This window comes from Engystomops pustulosus, chromosome 2 (assembly GCF_040894005.1).
Source record: "Engystomops pustulosus chromosome 2, aEngPut4.maternal, whole genome shotgun sequence".
Taxonomy (NCBI): domain Eukaryota; kingdom Metazoa; phylum Chordata; class Amphibia; order Anura; family Leptodactylidae; genus Engystomops; species Engystomops pustulosus.
The window spans coordinates 141,695,450-141,713,643 of NC_092412.1; the positions used below are offsets into that span (position 1 = coordinate 141,695,450).

At 42.7% G+C, this 18,194-nt stretch overlaps 2 protein-coding genes across 2 annotated transcripts; both read left to right on the top strand.

Annotated features, from left to right (window-relative positions):
• The first annotated feature begins 515 nt into the window (after positions 1-515).
• MYCBP (MYC binding protein) lies at positions 516-11,159 on the top strand. The gene is made up of 5 exons (XM_072136732.1): positions 516-675; positions 5,222-5,294; positions 6,385-6,433; positions 7,760-7,889; positions 10,988-11,159. Exons 1-5 carry the CDS (start codon positions 661-663, stop codon positions 11,030-11,032), a joined length of 312 nt encoding a protein of 103 aa, XP_071992833.1. The 5' UTR covers positions 516-660; the 3' UTR covers positions 11,033-11,159.
• Positions 11,160-14,852: 3,693 nt separating this feature from the next.
• Positions 14,853-16,619, top strand: LOC140118610 (uncharacterized). Its single transcript, XM_072136733.1, has 2 exons — positions 14,853-15,595; positions 15,878-16,619. Exons 1-2 carry the CDS (start codon positions 14,912-14,914, stop codon positions 16,346-16,348), a joined length of 1,155 nt encoding a protein of 384 aa, XP_071992834.1. The 5' UTR covers positions 14,853-14,911; the 3' UTR covers positions 16,349-16,619.
• The last annotated feature ends 1,575 nt before the right edge of the window (positions 16,620-18,194 follow it).

The following is an 18,194-nucleotide window of genomic DNA, read 5'->3' on the forward strand; positions in this document are numbered from 1 at the left end:
GAAGCTGCAAAGATAAAGCAAATCCTAATGTGAAAGCGCCACGCGAGCAGACCACGCACTCCGGTGACCGGCCACATATGTGGGACCTCACACGTCTTGTTTGTCGCTTGTGTCCAAGAGCCTTTGCACAGATTCTTTTCTCTCTGCAGAAACTGACATGCGGTGCAGATTGTATTCTTCTCAGCATGTACACTTTCTGCAGCGGATACAATTTTTATCAAGTTAATTATGCAGATTTTATGTGTGTTTATTAATGGATCTTCACGTTCTGTAAAATGCCCTTTACATTGATGAACCAGCACAGATATAATTGATGGCTTCATGTCCTCATGCACACTGTGAGGAGCCAGTCGTAGTCCGCAGTCACTTCCATGCTATGTACAGTAGCCATAGCGCCTCATATGTATCATGTGACCTCCCTGCTGTGGTCACATCCTCTCCAGCCGGCACAGTATTCCGGAGCTCATGCAAGAAGCGCCTAGCAACAACAATCACTTTTTAGTTTACCTTCCTCTCATCTGCGCAGGCGCCAGTCACGTCCCCTAGTTACGCAAGCGTTCTCCCTTCAGGCACACGCTAACTACCTCGCATGCGCACAGCAGCTTCCTTGTTACTGAGGTGATTGTAAAATAACAAACCAGAAACAAGCTGCGGGACGCAATGGCGAACTACAAGGTGAGAAGGCTGCGTGTCATTTCTGTCATTTCCTGGCTGCTGCTATTGTGCCTCATGGTTTGGGGGGTGTACATTGTCATAGTTCATATCTAAAAAACTCAGGTTCTTGTCCTGTGCTGGTGGAGAGGAGCCGGGGTCCAAGAGTAAGAAGAGAGCCTGCAAATGGAAATATAATATGTGGTGACCATAGGGTACATTTACATGGTGTGGTAATGGGGTAGCAAGGTAACGGTACATACAGGTTATCGCTGCCAGGGCCATATAGGATTGCCAAGGTGTAGCTGCCCCTTGCTATATTCACTTTGGTGTTTGGGATGTAATACAAGTGATGCTCCTCACTAAACGTATAGTGGTTTTTGCCAAATGCCAATGTTTGGTAAATCACAACGTGTATTCTGCCTTTTAATGTTAAAGGGGTATTCCAGAATTATGAACGTCTGCTACAAAAACCCATGATGCTATAAATAAATGAACATAACAAAACTCCAGGTCATTAGTTACAAAATGGAGCTTAAATAGTTAGATTTTATGATTAAAAAATTTTATGGCCTCTCTGAAGTAGGTGGAGTTATAACCAAGATGGCCGCCACTGGAAACCACATTTCCCTAGATCCTTTAGTTCTTAGTAACTCCTCTTATTTTCTGCCCCCTGTGATGATGTAACAGAATGTCCTGCTCTGTTACCATAGTAATGATGTGTGTAACTGCCATCCTGGCACATAACCACAACACTGTCCATACTGGATGCACTGCAACCAACCGACTACAGCCAAACGTAGTGAAGATCACATGAAGGGCCCAGGACATGTGATCAGCGGCCATCTTCTGTCCTGTGTTTTCTCCTTGCAGAGGAAATTAACGGACTGATTAAAGGGCCAGCAGCATTTTAATTCTTCATTACACAGCACATGACCACAGCATTTTCTGCAAAGGGGAGCTAAATTTTAAATAACAACTAATTACATATTAGCTTATATTTTATTGACTCATTTGTACATGAATTATGCTGATTCCTGGAATACTCCTTTAATATTTATCAATGCAAAACACACATATTGCTACATAAACACATATGCCATTGGTAATGTAGTTCAAAACAAAGTGTAAACACATTGGGGGAGATGTGATTTATCTGTTGCAACACATTAATACAATTTTCTAGCACACAGAGTGAATCTTCTGTAGCATGGGCTATTTTCTGCCCCCTTTTTGGCATTGGAAAAAAAATGCTCTGCAACCTTCAGTAAATGTGGCGCACGGCATTTCAGGTGCAAATGATTCCAGTTTTCAGGTGTAGACCGACTGATGCATCTCCCCTGAGGGTGCGTTCACACGTGGCATTTTGGATGCATCAAAATTCATGCATCAGGACGCTTGCGTCAGAATACATGGATTTTTAAGTTTTGCAATGCGTTTGGTTACTCTGGAAGCGCTTTTCTTCATTGCTTTAAAGGAAACCTACCACTTAGTATGGCAGGGGTAAGCTGTAAGTACCGAGCACCAGCTCAGGGTGAGCTGGTGCCGGTACTTACTTTCGTTAGTGTTAAAACCGCGGTATTGCGGTTTTAACACTTTTTAAACTTTAGGGCAGAAGGGGCTTCGGCGCTGCGCGCGACCGTGCGCGCGCAACATCTCCGCTATTTCCTATGGAGGCGCGCGCATGATCGTGCGCACGCAGCGCCGAAGTGTCTTCTGCCCTAAAGTTTAAAAAGTGTTAAAACCGCGATACCGCGGTTTTAACACTAATGAAAGTAAGTACCGGCACCAGCTCACCCTGAGCTGGTGCTCGGTACTTACAGCTTACCCCTGCCATACTAAGTGGTAGGTTTCCTTTAAGTGTCAGCAGCTGAGTAAACATTTTCACATCTGCTTATGCTTATAGCAATGAAGGAAAACTCTTGAAGAGTAACCAGGCGTATGTGTTCTGACGCATCCAAAACGCCACCTATGTGTCGTGTATCTTCATAAGGCTGTATGGAGGGAGGGCAAGTGTCAGTTAAATTTGTCCAGCAGAAAACAAGCTCTCATTCATCTTTGTAAGGCCGGCTCCACACGTAGCGCTTAGTCTGCCACACAAACGGAGACAAAGTCGCGCCCACCGGAGCGGGCCTCGACCCGATCGCATCGGCGTTTCTATGGAAACGCCTGCAAGCGGGAACGAGCCGCCGGTGTTTCGCGTTAAATTAACGCAAAACACCGGCGGCTCGTTCCCGATCACAGACGTTTCCATAGAAACTCCGATGCGATCGGGTCGAGGCCCGCTCCGGTGGGCGCGACTTTGTTTCCGTTTGTGTTTGCAAGTGCAGACAAAGTGCTACGTGTGGCGCCGGCCTAAGGGTGATGTCAGCCATGGCGCTTTGTCTGCGTTTGCAAGCGCAGACAAAGCGCCACGTCTGACATCACCCTAAATGGAAATGTAAAAAAAGTTCTGGCTTTTGAGAGGATGGCAATACAAAAAAAAACTGAAATGTTAAACAATGAATGGATAGTTTATCCATTTATTGTTTAAATAGTTCTACCAGATGCTGGTTACTGATTACATGAGTTTCCATGGAAACCGAGGCCCAGCCTAGACGCTTGCTTGCATTGCATTTGTAAACACAATGAAAGTGCTACGTGTAACCACATGTTGCGTTCTTGGATTCATTTTTGCATTGTGAAAGAGGCTGCCATGTTTATACGAAGTTACTTGCAGTTTAAAAGTAATAAGCGTACCAGTGTCTATCGCAATGAAAAAGCTCATCCATAGAAAAAGCATTCAAAAACACATTAAAAAATGCAATGTGTGAACCCACTTGCGTTTTAGATGGGTTCAGAAATGCCACATGAGAAGGCGCCATTTCCCATGAAACTGGACAGTTCTTCAGACTGCTTTTAAATGGACTGAAAGCACAAGTGTTTTTGCATGTCTACCATGTGTTTGGCTGGTTCGAATACTGTACTAAGAATTTCATAGCTGCTTACGCTTCCACAAATGAAGAAAAACAGATTCAAACCTGCCAAACACATGGTGGTAAACATGCAAAAACACGTGCGTTTGCAGTCTGTTTAAAAACGCACCAAGAACGCAGGGTGGGTCTTCTTTTTTAGGGTGATGCCACACATGGCGTTTTTGGCTGTTTACCATGCATTTGGCCGTTTACATCCTGTTTATCTATTAAGATAATTGGGAAAAACTGACCAAAAACGCCATGTGTGGCATCGCCCATAGATGCAGTTATTCATGTCCTAATGATAATCTGTAGTAGAGTGAAATTAGAGAAGGAGTAGAACTTCTCAGGGTGCTGTCACACGTCGCGTTTACTGCATGCGTTTAAAAACGCATTGCTACAGCTGAAGGGGTATTTCCCTAATTAAACAGCTGTTAACGCTTGCGTTTACAAAACGCAAGCGTTAACGCATTGTTAACACATGCGTTAACATCGCGGTTAACGCATGCGGTTGTTAGCGCATTGTTAACGCATGCGTTAACCGCGATGTTAACACATGCGTTTTGTAAACGCAAGCGTTAACAGCTGTCTAATTTGGGAAATATCCCTTCAGCTGTAGCAATGCGTTTTTAAACGCGACGTGTGACAGCACCCTCAGTGATTAGTTCTCACCCATTATCATCCACACCTGTATTTGGCTTCAGAAACTGCATCTGAAAAGCTGTACGTGTGAATCCATTAACATTGCGTTAACAAGTGTTTTGTAAACGTGACAGCAATGTCATCAGGTAATTCTCCTCATAGGGTGATGCCACACATGGTGTTTTAAACCCCTTTTTGGTCAGTTTTAAAGCAGTCCAGTAAAAACGCATGTGTTTTACCAATCATCTTACCGTAATTAAAACTGGTCAAAAACGGATGCGTCTTTACAAACTACATGCGTTTTAGGATGGACTGTTTAAAAACGGACCAAAAACAGGTTCAAAACGCCATGTGTGGCATCACCATCAGCTTGATGTGTTTAAAAATGCAAGCGTTTGCACCCCCAAACTGGTTGTCCAACCAATTACAGCTTTCCCCTGTCCCCTGAAAGCGCTGGTCTACGGACTCTCCCAGTGCTCCATACACCATGATGGGGTTCTAGGATCGCTGCCTCTCACATTACGTGCAGTAAGCGATCAGACCCTAAAAACGCCACGTGTGTCTTCACCCTTAGGCCAGCGGCACACGTGGCGCTTTGAAGCCGTTTTTCGTCCGTTTTTAAGCACTCCGTTAAAAACGCATGCGTTTTTTGGAAATGCATCAGTTTTTGACAGGTTTTCCGAATTTGCGCAATAAAAAAGACAAAAACGGATGCATTTTCAAAAAACGCATGCGGTTTTAAAAAAAACTGATGCGTTTTTTTAACGGAGTGCTTAAAAACGTCCCCAAACCGAGTTCAAAACGTCACGTGTGCCGCCGGCCTAATCCTCTATTCTATTGCAGTTTAAATGTAATATATTTCACAATGCTTGGTTGTATGTTTTTATTCATAATGTGTTTCTATGTCAGCCTAACGTAGATAAACTTTTGTTTTATCTTTTTTTTTTTTTTTTTTTCCTCCCTTTTGTTACTAGGCAGCAGATTCCAAAAGGGAACAGTTCAGAAGATACTTGGAGAAGGCTGGTGTCCTTGATACCCTTACTAAAGGTAACCTGTGTAGCGTGTAACTGTAGCGTGGATAGTAGAGAACATTTAGAAAGTTTTATACAATATGAGCGTTTCTTTTATAACAATCCATATTTATTTTTATTTTCCCATTAAAGCAGCAATATTAACAGGGAACCTGTCAGCAGAAAATGATTTGACACCTTCCAGATCTTGGCCTAGCTTCATACAGAAAACTAATTTTAAGGGCAGTGGCACATGTGGCGTGCGAACGTTTTCGAACCCCCCCCCCCCCAAAAAAAAAAAAATTATGATAATTATGATTATTGGGGAAGAACAGGGAATAAAAGGATTCATTTTAAAAAACGCATGCGTTTTTTAACTGACTTCTTAGAAACGGCCCACGTTCAAAACGTGGTTTCAAACGCATCAGAAGCTCCCCCTGCCTCACCGTGCCTCATCACTGTTGGTGCATGATGTCATAGCAGTGGTGTAGCGCTCCAAAGGTTTGTGGTGCACAATCTGTCAATGCAGCCCTCAAGAAAGATGCACAACCGAGAACAGTCTGTGAAACACTGACCCTGCACTGGCTGCATGCAATGTGTACAGTGTTAAAGAAAGGACTTCGAGCATCATGGTGATCTATGCTGTAAGGAGTCCTTGCTTCCCCCGTGGGACAACAGCGCTAAACTATAATCATGTTCCCAGCACAGTGCTCTTTTTTCCCATGATGAAACGGGGACTTTTTGCATAATATATAACTATAATGAGTCCCAGACCCTTATTGTATACTGTGTAAAAAGATATTAATCACAAAATTATCACTCATGGTAACCTCAGGCACCCTGGTGAGCATGTCTAAATGGGGTAGGTTATGTTCCGACATCCGTATTCTTGTCAGTATCTTTATGCCACAATCAGGAATGGGGTCTTCACAGTATGATGGAAAGGTTAATACATTTGTATTTTGCAGCTGCCATTGTTTTTCTGACTTAGCACATTTTCTACATAATTATTTCTGTGAGACTGTGGTTTGATGTAATCTAGAAGATTATGGTTGGCTTTTTGTTGTCACTATATATGTGTTGAGTGTCCTTTCGGAATACTAATTGATATTCATGTTCTCCTCCAGTATTAGTGGAACTGTATGAAGAGCCAGAAAAACCAAACAATGCTTTGGAGTATCCTTTCTATACAGCGCTTGTCAGCTGAATAAGTAGAATGCTTAAAGAGAACCTGTCACCCACATCTAGCCCCCTAATCTGTGGGTCCTACCTTATTCACCATTGTAAACTGCAATGCATGATGACATGGAGCCAGTGTCTCCTGCAAATTATAAAATGAACCCCTGTATTTTTCCCTTGCTGAATGCGAATGTTGTGAAGTGAGACGTGCTGGCACACCCCCTCCTTCTCCTTCCTCCTGTATCTTACAACCACACCCCTTACCCCAGGTATGCACAGAGCTGTCCCTCTGCATGGAACACATAGCAGAGACCAGCCTGTGTATAACAGCTGGTCTGCTGCTACTCAGTCCATTTGTACAATGCCCATTGACATACTTGTATCCTATTCTGAGGAAAGGATGTTGCGCCAGCCCTGCACTGCCCTTGGAGAAGAAAGATCTGGCAGTGCAGCAATTTAAAATGAGATTTCATCAGCCGCAATATAGTAATATGGTTGTAAGAAACAGGAGGTGTGTATACATAAGGACGTGGTGTGCCATTAGCATTCAGCATGGGAAGAATACAGGGGTTAATTTTATAATTTACAGGAGACGCTGGCCCATCTCCTTGTCATGCATTCCAGGTCACAACAGTGAATAAGGTAGGACCTGCAAGTTGGGGGGATAGATGTGGGTGACGGGTTATCTTTAATAAAAAGGGGAGAGAAGGCCACAGCATCCAATATGATGAAAAAAGGTTAAACCTTTATTCACACAGGCATAGAAAAAAGTGCAACGTTTCGATTCACAATGAATCTTTGTCAAGATTGGTTGCTGTCTTTTTCCTTTTTTTGGAGGTTATCTTTAATGTAATAAAATGTTTTCATAACCAACTAACAAGCATGATTCTGAATACACTTCTAAAGGCAAAGCAAACAGCATTGGTTTATAGTTTCATGTAGAAACATGTTCTAGTTTCATGTAAAATCTGTAAAGTATCCATTGATCTTCCTTGCTGCTCATGTTCTGGAGTCCAACAGGTGGTCCTATATATCGCTGGCTTGCTGTATATTTCAAAGTATGTGCTCTAAGATAAATATTTTATTATAAATACAGGCATTCATTTCTGCAATTTTTATGGAATATGATGTGCATGTTGACAGATAAAGCCGATGTGAGCCAGCTACACTGGTTGGCCACCCCTGCGATATAGTACATGGTATTATAAAGTGTTTATGAATATTTTATCTCTAAAATATTAATGAAATATAACATGTCACGCAACAAAAAAATATCATAGATGTGTTCGAATAGAATGTAGTCATCCTTAATAGTTTATCCAGTTTCCTGAAACAGCACATGGGAGCTGCAGGTCCAGAAACGCCAGATGTTGAAGCTTTGCGCTTGGAGATCGCAGAACTGAAACAGAAGTATGAAGCTGTTCTAGAAGAAAACAAAGAACTGAAAGCAAAGGTTGGTTTCTTTCTTTGTTTTATATTTACGCTTGTGTATGTATATATGCATGTATGTCTAAGTGCCTGAGATACTGTTAAACAAAGGGTAGGGATGTATTGCAGCTAAGTCTCCCAGATAATGCTTTAGTTCGGTCATTATACAGTATGTACTGTTACAAACATGCTGTCCTGCTTAGATAGCACTGCATGTCTATGAATTATGTTCTCAAAAACATAAAATATACAGTAGTATAATATTCCTTCACCTTCTAATTTTCTCTTGCTTTGCCTTATACTGGTAATCTTGTGTTTAATAAGAAAATCGATTAGGTAGATCAAAAGTGTTCATATTTATGGTCTGACCATTGTAGGAAATGGTAATGTTGATGTAGCCTGTCATTCATATATTCCTGTTTTGTATATTTATATACAGAAGATTTGTTGAAGACATTTTTGTCCAAATGTCACATTCATCTACAGAAACAACCTCATTCACATGGAACACATTTTAAGCTGCAGAAGTATCTGAAACAAATCTGCAATGCATGATATGCATGACAAAATTCTGACTTGCTACCAGCAGCCCAATTCATTTAGGCAACCTATTGATGGTAAAACAGTGATGGCACATGTACATACAGCCTCTCCTGACTAAACCGGCAGACCAAACGGAAAAAGAGAGAGCTTTATTTAGAGGAAAAGTAAAACCTAGTTTTTTTTAATAATATTCATTAAAAATATCAGACAATGGACAGCTGAAGCAGCACGACTGAACCAAGGGCCAGACCGAAATGAGCAGATATTATACATATATAAAACCAAAACAACAAAATTTATGTCAAAATACTTTTTATTTATCTGATAAATATAAATTCACTTAAAAAATTAAAAGGAGAGGAATCCACAGTTAAAAAACAGACTGCTTCACGGTATAGCAAGGTAATAAGAATATATATACAACCTTTCGTGCATATGTAAATATTCAAGGGCTCAGTTCCACAATAATAAAGTGACAAGTGTTTTTAGTGTTAACGGACACCTACCATCAGAAATCTACCTATTTAGGTAGATCATATGGTAGGTGGATAGTAACATGGTAAGCCTTAATCTATTTTTACTTAATCCTAAAATGCTTCATAAATTAAAGTACACTATATCTTACTACTATGCTAATTATCAGCTGAGGCTACTGGGGTGTGGATTAGCCTCTCCAGGTAGTGAGAGCAATGGATCATCCAAGTCCCAGTAGCCTCTGATGATAATTAGCATATTAGTTAGATGAAGTGTAGTTTAGGAAGTATTTTAGGATCAGGTAAACATTTATTAGGGATTAGTATGTTACTAGCCACCTACCATCAGATTAGCTTAATAGATAGATTTCTGATGGTAAGTTTCCTTTCCTATAGCCACAACAGAGCAGACCTAGAGCATACAATGTACATCACTTAAATATAGCTAATGTCTGAAAACACACTGTCCAGCATCCACTGTAACACATTTCTCAAGGGGTTTCCAAGGGGTGTATTCATGGCCTTTAACTCCTTCATGACTGCCCGACTGCTATGTATGTCCTATTTGCACATGCCTGTGTAAAAAGTACGCTTATAAACATTATGACCGTGACCTACTTCTGGTGTCATATTATACAGGAGAATCTCCCCTATAATATGATGCATGGATGCTTCACAGAACCAGAGATATCCACCCTTAAAGTTACAACTAAAAATATATATATTTGTCCTACAACTTTAAGAGTGGATATCTCCATTTCTGTTAAAGGGAACCTGTCACCACATTTGCACCCTTCTTATAGCTAAAAATTGTTTTGCTTACATCCCCATAAATCACTTTTTATCTTCTATTACCTGGCATCGGAGGGGGCGTGTCCTGCTCATCCGACCCCTCCCCTCTAATACTCCCCATGCCTTATTCCTCCTTACTGGTCACAGTTAATGTCATCTAACCAAACTGACATCATCTCAGGTCCTTTAGCCTCTTAACAATAGCAAACTGTACCCCATGCATATATCTGACCACATGAAGTCACAGAAGCCTCTACGGACTTCTACTCTTTTCCATCCTCCATGGAGGCTGCTGTGATTTCATGTAATCACATACATGGTGTACAGTTTGCTATTATTAGAAGGCTAAAGGATCTGCAATGATGTCACTTTTGTCACATGCCATTAATGTAACACAAGGCAGAGTAAAAAAATAGACACAATATTTACCATCTGTAAGTAGAGCTTTATATGTCTGTAGTTGAATATTAGCAGACAGTCCCTAATTAAGGTACAGTGCCCCACTGACAGCTAATTTCAGGTGATATGGGAGAAATTGTAACCCTTTTGTGTTTGTGTTTCTAGGTGCATGGGTTTAGGAGATATAGGCATTTAAAGGAAACCTACCACCACGGATATACCTATTAAGGTACATCCGGTGGCAGGTTCCTCTAATGTATAGTAGTATAGCCCTTTTTAGGGTTAATTCTTTTGTGGCCCAGAACTCTTATAAATTTTAATTCCCCCAACATGCAAATTTCCTAAAGAGGCTACTGAGGCGTGGAGTAGCCTGCTCCACGTCCCAGTAGCGTCTCGCGTTCCGCCTACCAATGCATCTTCAGCGTACAGCTACGAGGAGCTGCGTGCACTCGCCTGTGAAGCATGCACAGTAGTTCCGGCTTCAGAGCCGTGACTGCGCAGCCGACAAAATTGGGTTAATTAAAATTTATAAAAGTTCTGGGCCCCAAAAGAAAAATACATTAGAGGAACCTGCCACCGGATCTACCTTTAATAGGTAGATCTGTGGTTGTAGGTTTCCTTTAAAATGCCCCGTCCCCCAAAAGAAAATCAACCACCAAAATCCATCATGATAAACCAAGGACATTGAATGTGGTAATCTTATTAGCTGTTATCCATGGCGTCTTTGCTCCCAAAATCAACTTTTACAATTATGTTAAGGAGTCTGAGGGACTCCTGGGAGTGTGGTGCCAGAGCCCCTCAGTGATGTCTTTTTGTCTTTTTAAGCACCAATCCCAAGGCACACCCTTTTGACACCTTCCATTTTTCTTTATATTTCCATATAATGTAAAGTATCTTTTTCTGTTTTCTCTTGTAGCTTGCACAGCTTGAACCTCACACAGATGAAAAACGTCCTGAATAATGGATAAGAACTACTCTAATTTCTTGCACTGGATATGTAAATATTGATGGACGTTGGGGTTTATTATTTTTTTGGCACAAATGTTCAGTTGTTTAGATTATAAATAAACAATCTGTCTTTACAGCAATCAGTTTGAGTTTATATTATTCACACATACAGAACATCATTTTTCCATTGCGTCCCCCATGACGGCCCCACTTGGAGGATGACCCCTTGACCTCTGAAGGGACAGGAAGCAGAGAAGTTAAATACCCCACCCCCGGCATCCATACTCCAGTGTCTTCCTGTCCCTACACAGGGCAGGTTGTAGAGAAGATCTCTCCTCTGATCCTTCCATCCAAGAGGGACAGTGAGAGGGGAGCATGTGTGGCGCGGGGATCCTCCTCTTACCCCTCCGGTCCAGGACAGCGATCGGTGCATACGACCCTTCCCTTGTCGGCATGTTGGGGCCGGTAGTTCCGGCTCTGTCCGCGACCCCGTGAGGTTAACGACACCCGGACTTCAACAAAATGGCGGCGGCGTGCCTGACACGGCCGCCAGTGACAACTTCCGGTGGCGCACCGGAAGTGAGGTAATCTGTCGCACGGTCCGGAAACAGGCGCGTGGAGCGGTAAGATTTAAAGCTGGCGGGGACGCACAATGATCTGAGGTCTAATGCTCCTGTATCCCGGCGCACCATATCCTCCACTGCGGTCTATTAAGGTATTTTCATTGTAAACTCGGCCTGAGACATTTAATATGCAATGACTCAGTATTATATATGGGCTGTATATTTTTCAGGCACCACCCTATTGGGCCAAAATTTTGCCTTACCTCACGATCTTGTGTGTCCAAGGCAAGTATGAACAGTAGTCCATTATATATATATGACGTTTATTTGAAATATGCTAATATATATATGTGTACACATAGGTGCCGTTTTTTACCATTGGCAACGTGGAATCTTGTACTATGGATGCTGTGTCTATAGATCCCCCGCCTATAGCTCCTGTGAGTGGTTTCGGGGTATCTAAGTGTTACTGTGGGTCATATCCTAAAGATTTAGTATTACTATTCTTAGATAGTAACACTGTTCTCCTTCTCTGTTGGTAGGAACCGAAAGAGAAGGAGAAGCATAGAGAATCTAAGGATCCACCTCCCAAAGATGCGGGGAAAAGAAAAATTACCTCCCGTCGATGCAACATGTGCTTTTACAAATTGTCTATCGATTATAAAAAAGCAGTTTGCAAGGACTGTATTGATAGCCTCTTGAAAGAGGAAAAGTCATCCTTTATGGACGAAATGAGGACTTTTATAAAAGGGGAGGTTCAGTGTTCGTTAGCTTCATCTCTAGCTAACCTAATACCTCAGGAACCTGTACAAAAAAGACAGAGAGTTGAATATCAATCAGAGTCCGATATAGAATCACTAGAGGGTTCGGTCAAGGACTCCTTAGATTTAGATTCAATTCCATCTACATCAGCAGTAAAAATGGAATCCAAATACCTGTTTATGTCCGAGGATTTAGATCCTCTATTAAAAGCCATGAGAGACACCCTAAAGATTGAAGAGGTTGAAGAACCAACATCTATTAAGGATGAGCTTTTTGGGATCCTTAAGGCTAAAAAGAGACGCGTCTTTCCGATCAATAAGACCCTGAAGGATCTAATCCTTGAGGAGTGGAGAGAACCAGAAAATAGAATTTCTATATCAAGAGAGTTTAAGAGTCGTCTATCCTTTGGGGAAGAAGAATCAAAGATCTGGAATTCCTTTCCTAAGGTAGATGTCCAGGTCACAAAAATTGCGAAAAAGACCGATCTTCCCTTTGAAGACTCTATTCAGCTCAAAGATCCCATGGACCGCAAAGCAGACAGCCTGCTGAAAAAGACATGGGAATCGTCTATGTGGAATCTTAAATCGAACATCGCCACTACGTCAGTCTCTCGTACCCTTTTTTACTGGCTATCTGAGCTAGAAAATCACATCAAGGATGGAACACCGAGAGAAATTCTCTTAGAAACAATTCCTGTACTTAAATCAGCAGCAGCCTTTGTTGCGGACGCCTCAGCGGAAGGTGTAAGGTTTAGCGCCAAAGAAGGAGCACTTTCCAATTCGGCAAGGAGAACACTGTGGCTAAGACAGTGGACAGGAGACTTCAGGTCAAAATCTAAACTGTGTGGCCTTCCATTCCAAGGGGAATACCTATTTGGACAGGAATTGGATACCATTCTTGAAAAGGCAGCCGATAGGAAGAAGGGCTTTCCGGAGGCAAAAACAACTCAGAAGAAGCAGCCCCTTCGGGACCAAAAAGAAAAGAGATTTCCCTATAGAGGGAAAGGAAAGCAGGGGAAATGGAGCTACCCAAAGGGGGGTAGAGGAAGGGGGTTCCTCCTTAGTTCCAGCAACACCACCCCATCATTTAGGAAATGACGCCAGAGTGGGGGGAAGACTCCTGAAATTTCACCAACATTGGATAAAAATTACACAGAATCCATGGATTTTATCGATGTTGGAAGATGGATACAGGCTGGAAATTACATCTCTTCCTCCCCAAAGATTCTTCCTCACCAGACAACCGTCTCCAGAGCTTGCTCTTCAGTTATGGTCAGAAATTCAGAAGTTATTGAATCTGGATGTCATCATTCCGGTTCCAGAATCAGAAATATGGGAAGGTCACTATTCCCCATTATTCCTAATAAAAAAACCCAACAGGACATTCAGGATGATATGCAACCTGAAAGACCTGAATCAATACATCCTATACAGGAAATTCAAAATGGAGACTGTGAACTCGGCGATCACCCAGATTCCCCCAGAGGCCTTCATGTGCACAATCGACTTGCAGGATGCCTATTATCACGTGCCAATACATCTAGCATCGCAAAAATTTCTCAAGGTTGCGGTCCTCAACCCAGAAGGCATCATAAGTCATTTCCAGTACAAGGCACTTCCCTTCGGAATATCCTCAGCTCCCAGGACATTCTCGAAGATTATCATCGAAATAGTTGCCTTCTTAAGAACAAAAAGGATAATCATAATCCCATATCTGGACGATCTACTAATCGTGGCAAGATCCGAACAAGAGCTAATACATCACAGAGATTTCACAATTGCCACCCTCAAACAGTTGGGTTGGATCATAAATTGGGAAAAATCAAATCTGAATCCCAGCAGGGTTATTACGTTCCTGGGGATTTCTCTAAATTCATCACTCCAGATGTCCTTCCTTCCTCAGGGAAAAGTATCAAAACTTTGTCAAGAAGTAGAATTATTTCAGAACAGAGTCAACTGTTCCATAAGAGATGTGATGAAGTTATTAGGCCAACTGACGGCATGTATCCAAGCAGTACAGTGGAGTCAGTTTCATACCCGCAGATTACAAAGTTGGCTCCTATCAGTATGGGACAAAGATCCGACTCATCTAGATTGGAAGATAGAGATCCCTGCAGAGGTCAAAGAAGCCTTAACCTGGTGGACACATCAAGAGAACCTACAAAAAGGGATAGCCTGGCACCCATGGCCCTTGTGGTCACTCCAGACAGATGCAAGCCGGTCTGGATGGGGGGCAAATTTCGAAGGATCCCTTCTTCAAGGGAAATGGCCTCTATCCATACAAAAACGTTCTTCCAATTACCGGGAGTTGAGAGCAGTGTGGGAAGCCATGAAAGTCAGCAGAGATTTAATGAAATCCCATCATTTAAGAATATACTCAGACAATGTCACCACAGTGGCATATCTACGCCACCAGGGGGGCACAAAGAATTTGGATCTTCTTCTTCTATCAGAAAAGATCTTCAGTTGGTCAGAACAGAACATATTATCCCTATCGGCAGTCCATCTGAAAGGAGAAGAAAACACGGTAGCAGACTACCTAAGCAGGAAGACCATCAACCAGAACGAATGGTGCCTGAACAACGAGATCTTCAAACATCTAACCCTAAAATGGGGTGTTCCAAAAATAGATCTATTCGCAACCCGCACAAATGCGAAGACAAAGTTTTTCTTCTCGCTAGACAATTCAACACCTATGAGCCAACTAGATGCGTTCAGACATCCCTGGAATGCGGCACTGATGTATGCCTTCCCACCAATACCAGTAATCTCCAGAGTGATTCAGAAGATCCAAAGAGAGAAGGCAAAAGTAATCCTCATAGTGCCCTACTGGCCAAAGAAGGTATGGTTTCCATCACTCAGGAGGCTATCTCTGGAAGAGCCTATTCACCTCCCTCCTCGTGCGGACCTACTATTCCAGGGACCACTTCTGCATCCAAATCCCCAGGCTCTCCAATTATCAGCATGGATCCTGAAAGGGAATTGCTAAAAACCAAGGGCTTGTCCCACAAGGTCATCTCCACCTTAAAGGCGAGTCGGAAACCTGTCACTCAGGCTATTTACTTCCGCATATGGAATAAGTTTGTAACATTCTGTGGACCTGAGATTCCTAACCAGAACTCTCCCAATATTTCCCAGGTATTGGATTTCCTCCAAGCAGGGTTTGACAAGGGCCTGAAGACCAGCTCTTTGAAGGTCCAGATATCTGCGTTGAGTGCCTTCTTCGATAGTCCTCTAGCGGATCACCAATGGGTAAGGAGATTTATAAGAGCTACTTCCCGACTAAAACCTACCGTAAGAATAGCTGTCCCAAGTTGGGACTTATCTGTTGTCTTAAATTATCTTACCGGTCCTCCATTTGAGCCATTAGACTCAAAAAATATTAAAGAGTTGACGCTCAAATTAACCTTTCTCATTGCCATAACATCAGCCAGGCGTCTAGGAGAAATCCAGGCATTATCTATCAAAGAACCATACCTGAAAGTATCTGAAGATAGAAAAACATTAATGCTTGATAAAAATTTTATTCCCAAGGTATCCTCTAGCTTCCATCTAAGCCAGGAGATTATCTTACCTACATTCTGTCGAAATCCGAAAACTCCGAAGGAAGAAGAATGGCACTCTCTTGATGTCAGAAGGATTCTTCTCTTCTACCTAGAAACAACAAGGCAATGGCGAAGGGACTCAAATATCCTTCTACAGTTTAGCGGGAAAAACAAAGGCACGAGAGCTTCAAAATCCACTATAGCGAGATGGATCAAAACTGTCATTAAAAATGCTTATGTAGCTCAAAATATGTCTATACCTGAAACTATTAGAGCTCATTCCACACGGGCCATGGCAACCTCATGGGCCGAAAAAAGGGGAGCTTCCATTAATGAAATTTGTAGGGCAGCAACATGGTCTAGTCAAATGACGTTTGTAAAACACTATAGGTTAGACCTACAGAGTACAAAAGAACTAGCGTTTGGCAGAAAAGTACTTCAAGCTGTTGTCCCTCCCTGAAAAAAATTAATCTGTTATGTCTCCAAGTGGGGCCGTCATGGGGGACGCAATGGAAAATGGGAATTATTCTCACCGTTAATTCGGTTTCCATTAGTCCACCATGACGGCCCATATATATTCCCACCCATGTATATTATACTGTACTTTATGGAAAGATTGTGTGTGATTTAACATACAATAAAAGAGTTGTATCCGCTGCCGGTGTAGTTATTTGGTAGTCACTGGAGTATGGATGCCGGGGGTGGGGTATTTAACTTCTCTGCTTCCTGTCCCTTCAGAGGTCAAGGGGTCATCCTCCAAGTGGGGCCGTCATGGTGGACTAATGGAAACCGAATTAACGGTGAGAATAATTCCCATTTTTCGACTTTTTGGACCTGGGTGCCAGGACTTTTTTCTTTACTCACCAGGAACAATGCCAAGCGTGTTGTAGCTGCTATAAGCTTATTTAATCTACTTCTATTTCAAGAGAATGCAGCCATCTGTTATACCCATGCACAGCCACTACAGAATGGATGGCATTTCATGGTATTCTAGAGGCAGTTGGTTACAGGTGCAGAGAGTCAGTCTGATGACAATAAGCAATAAATACATGTGCATACATGTAACCCCTTTTCATGTTTTTATGGCGGCCATTAAAGGTACTTATTTTGACGCACCGCATATCTCTGCATCAGAAGATGTGGGACATTTGGGTCATGCTGGTGCTGGGGTCATCACAGCCCAGTCACGGCACTTTAACCCCTTGCAAGCCATGGTCAAGCATGATTATGGCATTTAAATATGTCCCCCGTGAGCTTACCGGCGATCCAATGCTTCCTGCAGAAGCTTCGGGGTGTGCCTCAAGGCTGTCTGATCCTCTTCACGCTGGGTTCTGCCTCCTGGGAGTAGCCCGCTGTAACTAACACATGCTCAGTTACTTGCATTATACACTGTAATACAAGTGTATTGCAGTGTAAGGGCTTGAACAAGCGATCGGATGAATGCTAGTTCAAGCTCAAGAGTGGGAAAATGAAAAAATGTAAAAATAATTTTATAGTCACAAGACACAAAAAAGTATCGTATTTTCTGGACTATAAGACGCAACTTTTTTCCCCCAGAAAATGGGGAAAAAACAGTGGTGCGTCTTATAGTCCGGATGTAGCCTATGGAGGGCACCCGGCTTCACAGTGAAGCGCAGCGGCTCTGCACTGCGCTCCTCTCCTCCTCCGAGCCCTCCGCTGCTGGAGGTTATGGAGGACGGCAGCCTGCTGCAGGAGCGCAGCAGCAGTGGAGAGAGAGAGAGGGGGGAGGAGAAAGACTGACTCTGCCCAATCCCCGCTGTGCTTGTAAGTAGCCCGGGAGGCTCAGAGTGAAGACAGAAGGTGAAGGCTGCCACTGTGTGCAGATGATACTGTTCAGCCTGCAGTGTCTGACCTGTATCTTCTCTCTGGACAGGATCAGATAAGTGCTCCCTTCCCCCAGGTCTCTGCTCTCACACTCTTACACCACTTGTTGCCTGGTATGTAGTGGCTGTATGTAGTGCTGCTGTTGTAAAGGTACCTTACCCCACAGACCAAGCTCTTGTGGCCATTGTACAAAGACTGTCATCTCCTGTGTCCTCTCCCTCTCATAGATTGTAAGCTCTTGTGGCCATTGTATAAGCACTGTCATCTCCTGTGTCCTCTCCTCCTCATAGATTGTAAGCTCTTGTGACCATTGTACAATCACTGTCACCTCCTCCTCATAGATTGTAAGCTCTTGTGACCATTGTACAAGCACTGACATCTCATGTGTCCCCTCATCCTCCTCATAGATTGTAAGCTTTTGTGACCATTGTACAAGCATTGTCACCTCCTGCCCTCCCCTC